Consider the following 13,559-nt stretch of genomic DNA (forward strand, 5'->3'; position numbering starts at 1 on the left):
TAGAGGGTGTACGATCGTCAAAAGGTAGCATAAGATCACTTTAAAGACTCGTTCAATGGGCATAAAAAGACGAGGCGAAAAATATCAGACCGATATTTTGAGGGGTCTCGACACCCCCTGATATTCCAGCCCCCTTTGGGTTCCAACCATGACTCTATGTATGTTGGTTTGTTTTTGTGATATGATCGAAAAGTGTTACAAACCTACAAAATAACAATAACAACAACATAAAGAAGAAGAGCGGCAACTGCAATTACCCTGATGAGCACTGTCTCTGTCTATCCCTCTCTCTCTCTCTCTCTCTCTGTCTCTCTCAATTTAAGCGCCGCTTGACCGCACGAACTCTGAAGTGAACTCGAATTGCCAACTCGTTGATGGTTGATGTTGAAGTAGGGAATCAAAAGAATTGCATAACAAAAGTGAACCAACTAATTTTCAAAAACAAAGTGAGAGTAATATCATCTCAAGAGATTTCATAACAGTTAGAATAAATAACTAAATATTAAGCTTACCTAGATCATTGTAGAGTGTTGTATTTAGAACAATATCATTGATGCCGCTCATTCCACTAATGCCACCTCCGACACCGACACCGCCACCGCCATCGGAATCTTCATTCTCCTCAGCCAAGGTGGGTGGACCATCCCAGAGAGCTTTGGCCGGACGACGTACACGATCGAGACGAACGCGTGGTATATCCTCATAGCAAACATCGCCCAGCTAATGAGAAATTTAAACACATATTTTGTTTAGTTTTAACATGGCTTCATTTCTATTTAGAGATACACTCAAAGTTATATACTAATAAAGCCTATGGTTACCCACCTCTTTTTTAGGTGTAGCCGGGAATATCTACACAGGTTAGTAGCAGATTGTTATGGATTGGTTTTTTGTTTATTGTTTTTTGTTGTTTTTGTGCAAGTGTTTAAGAAAATAGATGAAGAGATACACAAATATGCAGACAAGATAAGTGATTAAGTTGTTGTTACAGTTACAATTTAGCAGTGGATAATTACATCAGTTAATACGTATGAATGTTTATGTACATAAACAAAAGTTGGTATTACTTACCGATATCTCCTCACTGCAGTAGGCTGTGAATGTTTGATCGTCCTGCTGAAGGACACAATAGAGTGGGCCCCATGGTAATGTTTTAATTAGACGTGTCAATTCGCCTTCCGTTTCTATAAATATAAAAAGAGGGTAAAAATATTCAAATTAGTACACAAAAAAAATCTATTTCGCCTTAAAGTCTTACAATGAAAAATTTTCTTTAATCTAAAATGTATTGCCTACTTTTAGGCAGCATTTAAAATATGCTTGAACAAAAAGCAATTTCATGGCATAAATCTGGGGGTAAGCTTAATTTAAAATAAATTTTTTTTGCCGTCTTAATTCTTGGAAAAGTTTGCTGTTTATTTTTTAAAGCTCCCTAATCGACCCTTATATGTTATAGTTATCTGATTTTAATTAATAAATGTGAACAGAAATAATGAAGATTGGCAAGTTCATAATTTTTATTAAGAGTCAGGATGTGAATATGTAAAAAAGGAGAAATCAACACCCCAAAGTATGCAATATGCGGTAAAAGAATTCTGTTTGTAATAACATTACTACTTTTTTAAATATTATTACTCACTTATATTTTATTAAACTATATAAATACTTTAGACAAGAACCATTTTTTTTTAATAAGAGATATTTTAAAAGTTTTTCATAGAATTTCAAAATGAAAATCTGTGTCTATTGCATACTTTAGTGAGTAAATTTCCCCTATTTTACAATGCCAGGGCCGATAGTTTTCCAAACTTTGCAAAGAGTTTAGTTAGTTAGTTCTTACGAATGTTACTATAATATATTTTGAGATTTTTACAAACTTTACAAAGTTGACTTCAGTTTCTACATAGTTTTAACTAAATTTATGAGTACCTTAAAATCAGTTTAACAATTTCCCCGATAAGATCTAAAGCTCAATTGATGTAGCTTGCTTCTGTCTTTTCTTAATAAATACGACAATGTTTTGGTAATCAAAATCTAGATTAGAGCCATTTACATAGATTCGCATAGCCTGGCTAAAAATATGCATATGTATGTATGTATGTCTGTATATGTGATTTTTGTTTTTGGGTCGCTCTGCTGCTGCGTGCACAAATGAAGAAAGGAAATTATAAATGTATCTTGCAACTAAGTAGAAGACTCACTGGCTGAGTGAACTGAATGACTGACGGCATCTCAGGCTGTGGATGTGGCTGTGGCTGTGTCTATGTCTGGGGCTTCTTTGGTTCTCTCTCTCTCTGGTGTAATTTTATTTCTAATGTGAAAATTGTATGCATTCAGCAGCAGCGGCTGCAGCAGCAGCAACAACAATAATAATGGCAATGGTTAGCCAAGTTGAACTAACTGCCCATCCATACCAACTCTCTACCCTTCTTCCACCCACCTTGCCCATTCATGATGATGTTGTTGATGATTGATTCAATCCAATCTCAGTGTGTTGCGTGCAAGCAATGCCAACGGAAAGGTTCTCAAACATCTCATTTCGTTCGTCACATGTCAGACTTGTTCTTTCTCTTTCTAACTCTATCATCTCTTTTCATTTTATAGCATGAGATAACACAATACAACAAAAGCTACAAAAATTGCAGCACTGCCAACAACAACAACAAATATATTACATGTTCTATGTGATATTTTTTTTTAACTTCACTTAACATTTATATTATTCTTTTCTTTAACATTTTATTAATCCAACTTTTAAAAAGAATCTTTTAAATTTTCCGATTTCAAATAGGCCCAAGTGTTCAAATTGAGATAAATATAGCTAAATATCTATAGGATTATTATTTTATTTTTAAAACTGAGCTTTGTTTTAATTTATAACAATTTATAGCCTTGCCATTGCATATAATATCTTAAATATCTTTACAAATTGAGATTTCAATTGTGACTTTGAGTTTTTTTATGACGTCATCAGTTTTAAAAGAAGTTAGTCAACCATAAACTTTGAGATTATAGAGCTAACAATTCGACTTAAGCATTTCATATACCTCCATTATATACCACAAGTTTATGATAACTAAAACCTTTAAGCGTTGTGCAAACAATCCCATTGGATTGAAAACTCAAAGGTAAAGTCACGTTTAGAGGTTTTAGTTTGATTCGAAGAGACAATGTGGCACACTTCTTTTCAAAAATATGCTCAAGACAACATTTACTCCCAAAAGTATGCAATAAGGTCTTAAAAAATTTTAAACACATATTAAGTAGTTTCAAAATATTCGGTGTGTTGGAGGACGTCATCGTTAACTTAGATTTGTATATATTAAAATTTCTTATATTATTTGTTTAAGATTATTGGAATTCTTACCACTGTATTTACATTAACATGTTCTAAAAGCTTCTGTTACATGGCTCATGAAGAGCTTCTAATTCATAAAAACGAAATATAAAAATGACTTCTTTCTGGAATTCGAAGAGGAGAAGACTTATTTTTCCTTACTCCACTCCACATGCTATTGAGCATTGGAGTTTTGTACCATCTGCAACTGGGCGGATCAAACACGGTGGGTTAAAAAAGATTCAAGCCATACGAAAAATAAAAAAATTTGTTGCAATTAATGAATCCTCTAGCAGTCCATTTCCCCCCTAGATCCGCCCTCGCCATAGCATTAATTATGGAAAATTAATGTAAAATATAGCATTTCATTTTACCATTTGCATTTGCTTTAAACTTAGGGATCCTATTGAAATATTTTGGTAAATTGTTTGAGTCCTAACCATGGGTAACTTATATTTTAAACAGTTTTTCGACTGATGATCAAAAGTAGAATTATTGCATATATATTCAAATGGTTAAGATATGCCACCCAATTAGGCAGATACATCAGATATAAGATGGAAGCATTCTGTTTGACCTAATAAAGAGGTACTAACAATTAGCAGATAATACTATCCACTCATTTGGAGAGTTTCTTTTTGAATCTCAATTGATGGATATTTTGCTGAGATAATGGTAAAAACTAATGCACATTACAACAACAACAACAAACGAAAACCAAATGTAATGATGATTATGTATTTGTATGTAAGGCACTTAATTTGTTTGTAGGTCTTTAGATACATACACACACACACATACATACATACATATATTTTGCATGTATATGTAAATACATAAATAGGTACACAGAAATTGTTCGAGTCGACGGCGCCGTCCATTTAACATTTAACATAAATATTGTAAGTAATTGTAAGAGGCAACTAACTAACAACAAAAACAACAACAACGGGAACAACAACCATGACGACGACGTCATCATCATCATAGCCATAGCCGAATCGCATAACTTTGCTCAGCAAGTTTGCAATTAATTTGTATACCCTATCCAAGAATTGGCATATAATCTACAGATATGTACATATGTATATACCAATAACTGGGCAGATCGAATCCACATTAGTTTTCCCTATGTTTTGCCTTGACTTGCAGAGTAGTTTACTTAATGTAGAGTATTGCATAGTCGGTTAAATTGTTAATACGATTTGCAAATCTTTTTGAAACGTTTGCTCATTTCCCACTTTTTCTCTCTTTCTCTCTCTTTCTTTCTTTCATTTTCAGTTTTATTTTTTATTTTTTTTGCATAAGAATTTCTCGCTTTGAAGTTCTCGGGTTCAATGCACTTGGTCAGCGGTTTTTCTTTTCTTTTCTTTTCTTATTTTTTTTTTGCTTAGGTAAAGAGTTTGGAAGAATCTAAGTAGACATACGTGTATGTGTGTGTGTGTGTGTGTGTGTGTGTGTATAGTCCAAACTAACAGGTACAACAGTAGCTTATCGCACATAACACATAAATATGATCTCAAGTTCCAGAACTTCTCGTTATTCTCATCATTTTGAATTTATCAAGAAGAAGTGAATATATTTCTCTTTATACATATTTACGACAAAACAATGTCAATTATTTTTTATAATTATCTCATTGAGAACAAGAAAAAATAATAATAAAAATGATAAGATATCTTTTCATCACACAAAAACCAATGCCAGCCACATAACCATGAAAGAGAAGAGATAGACAGAGACAGAGACAGAGAGAGAGATAGAGAAAGGGGGGTAAAGAGAGATAAAGGAAGAGCAGTGCCAGAGCCAAAGAATGAGGAATTAAAAAATGATTTTATTTACATTCAGAAATTATTCTTAATAATTCGTTTTGGGTTGGTTTTTTGGTTTTTTTTTACATGAGGTCGCCGCCTTATCATTCATTCAAACACTTGACATTCCATTTCATCTGACTTCACATGAATATGAATGACATAAGAGAGGAGACCATCCGAGTATAATAATGATTTCATTTCATTCGACATGCATTCAACAGTTCATTAACAGTATAAAATAACCCTAAAAGATTATCATCGAACAAGAAAAACAAAACTTCAATACATTCGAGCGATTAGTTTGATTAAGTTTTCTAATTATTTTTCTGTTTTGATGAATTGAAATATTTCTAAATTATCTAATTGACATTTTGAACTGCAGGAAGCCATCGATGCGGAGCATTCGATGAAAGTTCTTTGAACTCAACTCGACTACATTTTTCATACGTACATTTTGACTTTTGATTTAGAGATCGATAAATTCTAAAGGCTTGACTTAAAAGACTCTTAAAATTAGAATTGGAGTAAGCACTTTTATTGACTGATTAGCTGATTGACAGCATTGGCCCATGTCTAAGCCCTGTGCAGCATCTGCATTTGGCACTTTTATTATTTAGTTAACGTATACGTAATAACGTATACGCACTGTGTGTGTGTCCTTCAGGACACAATGTTCGAAGTATTGCTATAATGATGTATTAATACTTGCATATTGTAAATATTTAAAACATTTAGATACACAAAAAGTGTTAGTAAAACATGTCGACACGACGTTTTTTCTTTACTCTCAGAACTCTCTTGGCTAAATCAGCTCACACAGTTTTAACTTTTTCGGGACCTTTAAAGCATCCTATCTATAGTGACTCAAAAATGTAAAAATTTATATTAAAACAGACTTAACCACATGGGGAAAGGGGCATGGCATGAGTTAAAGGGTAGAAGGGGACAATAAATTGGCTGTTACTTTTTGAATGTAACGAATCCTTGAAGAAGTAAATGAACGGCTAAAATGTCGGCACCCAAGTCTGATTTTCCCGCCTAAATAACTGATCTACTTCCAGATCCTTCATCACTTCAGGACCTTTAGAATCCTTGAATGCATTTTACCAACCTTAATCCTCATTAAGCTGAGATGGCCTTTCTTTCATTTAAATAACTTCTGTGTAATTTTTTAACAATTTCATGCAATTTTCGTTAATTGCTAACGGTTTCTTTCTCTTTTTTGTGTGTGTGGACTTGAAAATTAAATTATAAAAATGTTAAAGAGAAGCCCAAAAAGACATAAAGATAAGGAAAACAGAGAAAGAGAGACGACATTGCCAATTAAAAGTAATTTAAAATAATTTATGCTATGCGTCATATAAATGTGCGTGTGTGTGTGTTTATGTGTGGGTGTTGGTGTTGGTGTTGATGTTGCTGTGGGTGAAGTGTGGTTTCATAGAATAGCAGAATGAATGTGAGTTTTGGGGTTGGGAAAGATCAACGTCTGGTTCTGTTGGCTAAGCTGTTTCTTTTACTCCTCCTCCTCCATCCGCCTCCCCCTCTATCTGTCTTCCTCTTCCATCCTCTTCTTGTGTCGTCGACAAACCACAGAAACAAAACAAAACAAAAAAAAAACGAAGAAATGTGTGTTTTGTTTCGTGTCGCGTCAGGCGCCGGCTCCAGTTCAAGTTCCAGCCCCTATAGGCCAGTCAGTGCCACTATTTCTCCTCTTACCCCCCACTCCCCTTCTCACACTCTCCACTCCTCTCCGTTCCGCTCCAGCATTCACTCTGGCCTAGTCAGCCTCATTTTACACTCAGCCACACACACACTTACACTCCCAATTGGTGGGTGAGCGTTTTTTTTTTGTGCTTCCGCATGGCAGACAGCTGTCTCTCCTCCCTCCTGTCCTCTGCCCCTACCCCACTCCTTTCTTCATCTTTAAAGACTTCTCTGTTGTGGGCGTACAATGACAACAATAGCAACGACATGTTGCATTTGTCTCTCTCCCAGCAGCAGTGGTCGAATGAGGGCGGGCGAAGAGGAAGGAGACGAAAAAAAGGGCAAAGGTACGAGGGCTAACCAAAAAGTTATCAATGCTAGCCATAAAGTTTCTTAATTTTAGTCGAAGGTGAGAGGAAAATAAAGTTATTTTTTGAATCGACGATGAACAAAATGAAGACAAAATGAAATGAATTTCCTTACAAAACTGTCAATTTAATACAATTCCAACTTAAAAATATCTAATCCAAGTGCGATTAACAAAAGATCTCAATTAGAATTTGGTTTTTGCAACCATTTTCACGGATTTTCGTTGTTCTGTTATACAATTTTTTGATTTAGGAAACTTATGAATTAAATTAGAATTCCCAGGAAAATTCACATTTGTCGGGTTTTCTTTGAAAACTTTTAGGCCAGCCCTCATTAACATATATGTATATGTATGTATGTATGTAATTATGCATATTTATATATATATGTGTGTCTATATATATATATATTGTTGATCCAAATGCATAAAACAAACACGCCAACACTCTCACACATACACACACACGCACACACACACACAAGAGTTACGTAAACATTAAAGGCAAAACGCATTTAATTAGGTTTATGGGAAAAATGCAAAATGTTCAAATTGAATAGAATCCAAAAAACCAGCAAAAAAACAACAGACACACACACACACACACGCAAGAGTTTTTTTTCAGGCAAATGGAGAGTTAGCTAAGATTAAGATCATTTGAATTTTAGATTATAGTTCAACCGATTCAATTACGTTAAACGAAAAGCCTCACTCACTCAATATCTTGTACGAGAAATAAGAAGATATTTTTACTGCAAACATCTTGACAAAGTTAATGTACTCTTTCCTAAAGATGATGATGATGCCAAACAATGCGAAAGAGAGACAGAGACAGAGACAGAGAGAGAGTGAGAAGGGGCCCAGGGGGTGTAGGAATCAACATTCGAGACCAGACAATGCAGAATTTATAGCATAACATGGATTTTCTCATCATGTAATAGCTAAAACCCAACACAACGCGAACCCAACCCAATGGCCACATTTGATTTGTCAATTCATTTATAGACAAATACTATACATATATATATATGTATATATATGTTTATATTTCTTTCTATTTGGTTCCTATTGTTGCTTCAAACACTTGGAGACAGTAGCGTTTGAGGGAATTACCAAAAACGGGGGCTCTGACGAGATCTTAAATGAAACATATTAAACATTATTCAATGAATATATAGAATCATTCAAATTGACATATGAAATGAATGAGGCTGATTAAATACAAACGGTAATCAAGTACTCAAACTTATTAATTAATTTGATCAATGCTTATGCTGAATCCTATATATATATATTTAGAGAACCGAATGATAATAAGAAACTCATACAAATAATAGAAAATCGAATGAGTCGAATACTAATTCAAACAATCGTTCATTGAAAATATCTCATTTTGTTGTAATAAAACGAATGAGAAAACGACCCTTAAAAGTGTCTAATATTCTTTGTAAGTATCTTTGTAAGTATTTTGATCTGGAGAACAGGAAGGAGATGAACGATTACACTCACAGAAACAAATTTTTCGAATGATACGAATGTGTTCACTTCAAAACAAACTATAGAGAAGCGTATGAGACGAATTAGTATGCTTTTTCCGTTAAAAATAACTCAAGTTGTTTTAAGTTGAGAGAAATGAATATTTACTCATGCAAACCAATGACCCTTCAAAGCTTTGTAAGTAGTAGAAACAATTGAGTATACTCACAGAAACAAATGTTTTTACCATATGACCATCTTATTGTGAGCCGGATTCAAATTCGAGCCTCACGTGTAAAGAGGAAAAGAAAAATATAAAACATTGAACGGAATATACCCAAATATTCAATTCTAATATTCAAATATTAACATATCTATCGAACAAATATTTGATGAATGCTATGAATAGTCAAAATGTTTTCAACTTCATTCTTAAAACTCTGATCTGTTGATGTTCAGAGTTATTCTAAGTTTTCGAATGATTCAATAATACATTTATTCGGTTATTTTGATACGATTTCGTTTGTTAAAAGTTTCTAAAATTTTCGCCCATATGAGTATTTATTGACCAACAGTTTTGAATGTATTCATAAAGCCTTCACTTAGTTACGCATATTTATGAAACCAGACAGAATGAATAATTCTCTATTGTTAATGTCTTTCTCTTCACACAGAAAATCTTGTTTAATCAATTCTTTATTGTGTAAAAGTTGTTGCTACTAGTATTATGTAATACTTATTTGCTATTTGTATTGATATGCACGCATTTAGCCTAAATTGGCGGCTTTTGTCGAGATTTTTTTCTTTGGTTTGAGATGAATTCATTTTGTCATTCCACCACTTGACAAATATAATTAACAAGTGTGTTTTGTGTACCCTGCAATAAATGAGGTATACTCATTCGTTGATGTGTTTTTCACTAAGAGATCATTGATATGCTATAGTTTTTTATATATTTATACTTTGATTGTACATCAATTCTCTCAAATTGATTGTTAGATACTTCTAAACTTTATATTAAAGGGATTAGCATCAATCTCAGTTATATATACTGACCATTTATAGGGTATCTCTAAGTCTTTGCTTCGAAAATAATTTTTGTTTTCTTTTTCTTTTACTCTTTATGTGTATTATTTACTGATGACAATTATTCAATCACTAAGCCAAGACCTGGACCTGGTCTTCCACAATGTTGTTTGTTTGTTTGTTGTTGTTGTTGCAATTTCAGGTGTAGTCAAACGGGTTTGGGTCTTTGGTTTTTACCCTCTACCCTAGGGTACAAAGTTTATATGATATTTAGCATCTAACATATATAGATACTTAAGTTTCATATACAATTTGATCTATCAGATTTTTGCATCTAATCTAGAATCTAGTTGGGAAAGTTCTATTTAATTGCCAATATATCAAAACTAAGTGGTAGAGTATATTTTAGTCGTTATGGTAATGCAGAGTGTGGAGGAATCACTTTTTCTATTCCGCTCAACTCTGAATTTTATGACTTACACTAAGTTTCCTTTTTGTAGTTTTTTTTTCGTTTTTTTTTTGTGTTAATCTACTGGAGATTCGATTTGCTAAAACCCGGCTTCAGCTTGGGCACGGAACAAGTCCCAAAAAAAAAAAATAAGATAAAAACTAAACCCAAACCAATAACATCAACACACACACACACACACACACACAACATGGTGAGGAAAAAGTGAATTTTTTCATAGAAAGTTGTTGGGCAACATTTGTGACGACAACGACGAACCGGCAGCCAGTCAATACTTGAAAATAGAAAATTGTGAATCACCCCCCGCTGCAGCCGCCACCCTCCCCCACTCTCCTTTGCATTTACAACTAATGTGCCTAGGCTCCTTCTCATCTAGAGAGAGAAAGAGACAGAGAGGGAGATTCCCCTTCACTTTCTAAGTAGATCCCAAATGAAGAAATTTTCCTTTTGTTTTGCCAAAAACAACATAATCAAATGTGAACGAACTTTAACTGCATCTGAGGCGGCCCAAAAAACAACAACAAGAAGAAGAAAAACAACGATCGAGGGACCGATTGACCGTTCCCAAAGACGGACAGGTGATGCGACAGCGGGCAAAGTGACTTATAAAAACTATGCCAAACGATTTCTCTTCTTCAGTTTTGTTGTTGTTGTTGTTATTATCTCTCTCTCTCTCTCTCTTTCTTCTCCGTCTCCCCACATTCATTCACTCACTCACTCACAGTCTGTCTGTCTTCCTTTTAACGCTTTTTGTGACCTCATAACGAACAATTTCTAAACCCAGAACGACAAAAAAAAAACGTTAAGCGTTAAAAATTCGACCAACGACTGCGGGATACCTTGTGATCGACAGCATAGATAGAAGAAGAGAGACCTACGTACACATGTATTTTAAATTTCAATCTTACCAATACTTAACATAACCTTATTTACACTTCATTATCATACATAACCTCAAAATGATATGTGTTTCATTGATCGATCATTAAATTGTATTAACACATAATGCAGTAAATCCGTTACCCTTTTGACTTTGTTGTGTGAAGGGTATTAAAAATACAAAAACCAAAGACAACACGCCAAACGACATTTAAACATGGCCAAGTGACATGCAAAAGCCAAGAAAAGAAAACGAAGACGATGGCAAGGGCAGGTGATGGTTGTGGAGGGGGGAAGAACAGCAGAACGAAAAAACATGACAGGGAAATGATGTCAAACATGTATCGAACCTGTGTGTGTGTGTGTGTGTGTGTGTGTGTGTGCGTATCGGATGTGCTGTGCGTGTGTGTGGGCAACACAAAAGGCTGCTTTCAAATGTCATAAATGACCTTGACACACACACACACACACACACACACACACAGAGAGAGGGAGCGACAAACCTTTCAATACACTAAACACACCTTCCTTCTTAAACCGTAACAAAAAAAAAAAAAATACAAATATGGGCAATAAGTCTTGAGTTGGTGGAGAAGAACGGCAAAAGCAGAAGAAGAATTGGCTAGGCCATTTGCCTTGGTTAGCCTTTTCGTTTATTGTTCTCTGTCCCACTTATCGGCATGCCCTCACCTACCGACCACCCCCTCCCCATCCATTAAATATGTAACTATCTACATACAGGTCACAAAAATGTCTCTTTCACTTGCTTCATTTTGCTCATACAAAACCAAGATCTTTGCATTTTTGTGGGGTGTGCGAGCCTTGCTGAGGGTTGTGTGTGTGTGTGTGTACATAAACGTTTCATGTGTCTGCGTGTCCGTTTCTATTTGTATTTGCATTTAGGTTTTACCTTGCCGGGCCATCAACCACTCACAACTCAAACAGCAACAAACAAATAAATGAGCTACAGGTAAAAATGCTAATGCTAAAACAAAAAAAAAAAGAGGAAGAAGCAGAAGTAGCAAGATAACGGTTAAATAGGCATGAACCTGCTGTCCCTTTACTACACTTTATGTTCTTGCTGAAAAAGAAGAGGAAAAGATAGAGATGACGAAGACGAAGAAGAAAAACTAAAATAATTTTCCCATATCAGAACCGTTTGAACAGGTGGGCAGCAAGGCAGAGCGAGAGAGTAGTGAAAAGGAAAGAGAGACAGACATATGAGAGATGGGCAAAGAAACTGCATCCGGTATCCATCATCAAACGGTCTCTTTCTCTCACGCTCTCTGTCTCGTTTTCAAAGCTAAGTTAATTTTTATTTTTTTTTGTGGGGTGGGGCTTGGGGGTGCTTGTTGGTACTCACCGCATACATCAAGCCAGCCCTCAATGCGACTGGGATAGGATATGGCATAGGATCGATTTAGATATGTGCGACGTCCCATCCTGTTGACGATGACAACAACAACAACGTTGTTGATGACGATGATGATGAGCACGTTCGTGTGTGTGTATGTATATGTATGTGTGGGGGGTGCAAAGGGCTAGTATGTATCTAGCTGTGGGTGGATGCTGCTCTCTCACACTCTCCCGCTATCCTTCGGTCTTGCTCTCTCTCTCTCTCTCGTCAGGTTATCGTCCAAACTTATCGAATTGATGACGTTTTGTTGTTGTTGTGTTTGAGTGAGGCTGCTGTCTAATTTGAATATTGATTTTGCTGTTTTATTTATTGTTTAAATGAAAGACAAAACTGATTAAAAACAAATACAACAACAAGTTGTTGTTTTTTGTTATTTGTTAGCTTTGGCATCGATTCCGTTTTACGATATACTTTTTATTTTTTGCCTTTTTTGTGTTCGTTCGTTAATTTTGTTGGCTTAACTATAACTGATTTATCTCCATTTATTGTTTTTGGCCTCAAACAGCTGAGAGAGAAGCAGCAGCAGCAGCAGCGACAGCGGCAGCGGGCATCAGACGAGGCAGAAGCAGCGACGTCGATGCTCGGCTCTGGGTTAATATTCTGCCATGAAGGCCGGCCGCATATTGGTTTTTATTTTTTTCTCTGCTTTTTGTTGTTGTTTTATTATTATTATTCCAAAACCAGAAAAAACTTTATATGTGCTTATGTATATGTACATGTGTATATAAATCTGTGTCTTTTATATATAGATACATGCATATAGATTTGTGTGTGTGCGTTTTATTTTTGTATTTTTATTTACAACTCCAGCAAAATTGTGGCACGCACACACACGCACATACAGTTGCACTCCCACTCCCGAAAATAAAACACACGTTAAAAAAAACAACAAGCACTCTTACACACACACACACACAAAACTTTTGACCAACAAATGGAATATTCTTTTGTTGGCTGTTGTTGTTGTTGTTGTTGTTGCACCGATTCTGCTTAACTTTATTACAAAAAAAAAACCAAAAAAATTGAAACAACAACCGAAAAACAAGAACCGCCTTTAAGCCGCACTCAAC

The 13,559-nt window shown here is 35.0% G+C and overlaps 1 protein-coding gene across 1 annotated transcript; it reads right to left on the reverse strand.

Moving 5' to 3' along the window:
• Positions 1-495: 495 nt before the first annotated feature.
• LOC26528814 (ras GTPase-activating protein raskol) lies at positions 496-13,146 on the reverse strand. The gene is made up of 4 exons (XM_023179023.2): positions 12,436-13,146; positions 1,072-1,184; positions 826-852; positions 496-720 (listed from the first exon to the last, which is right to left on the reverse strand). The coding sequence occupies exons 1-4, from the start codon at positions 12,512-12,514 to the stop codon at positions 496-498; spliced, it is 444 nt and encodes a 147-aa protein (XP_023034791.1). The 5' UTR covers positions 12,515-13,146.
• Positions 13,147-13,559: the final 413 nt, after the last annotated feature.

The sequence above is a fragment of the Drosophila willistoni genome (genome assembly GCF_018902025.1).
Source record: "Drosophila willistoni isolate 14030-0811.24 chromosome XL unlocalized genomic scaffold, UCI_dwil_1.1 Seg141, whole genome shotgun sequence".
In the NCBI taxonomy this organism is placed as follows: Eukaryota; Metazoa; Arthropoda; class Insecta; order Diptera; family Drosophilidae; genus Drosophila; species Drosophila willistoni.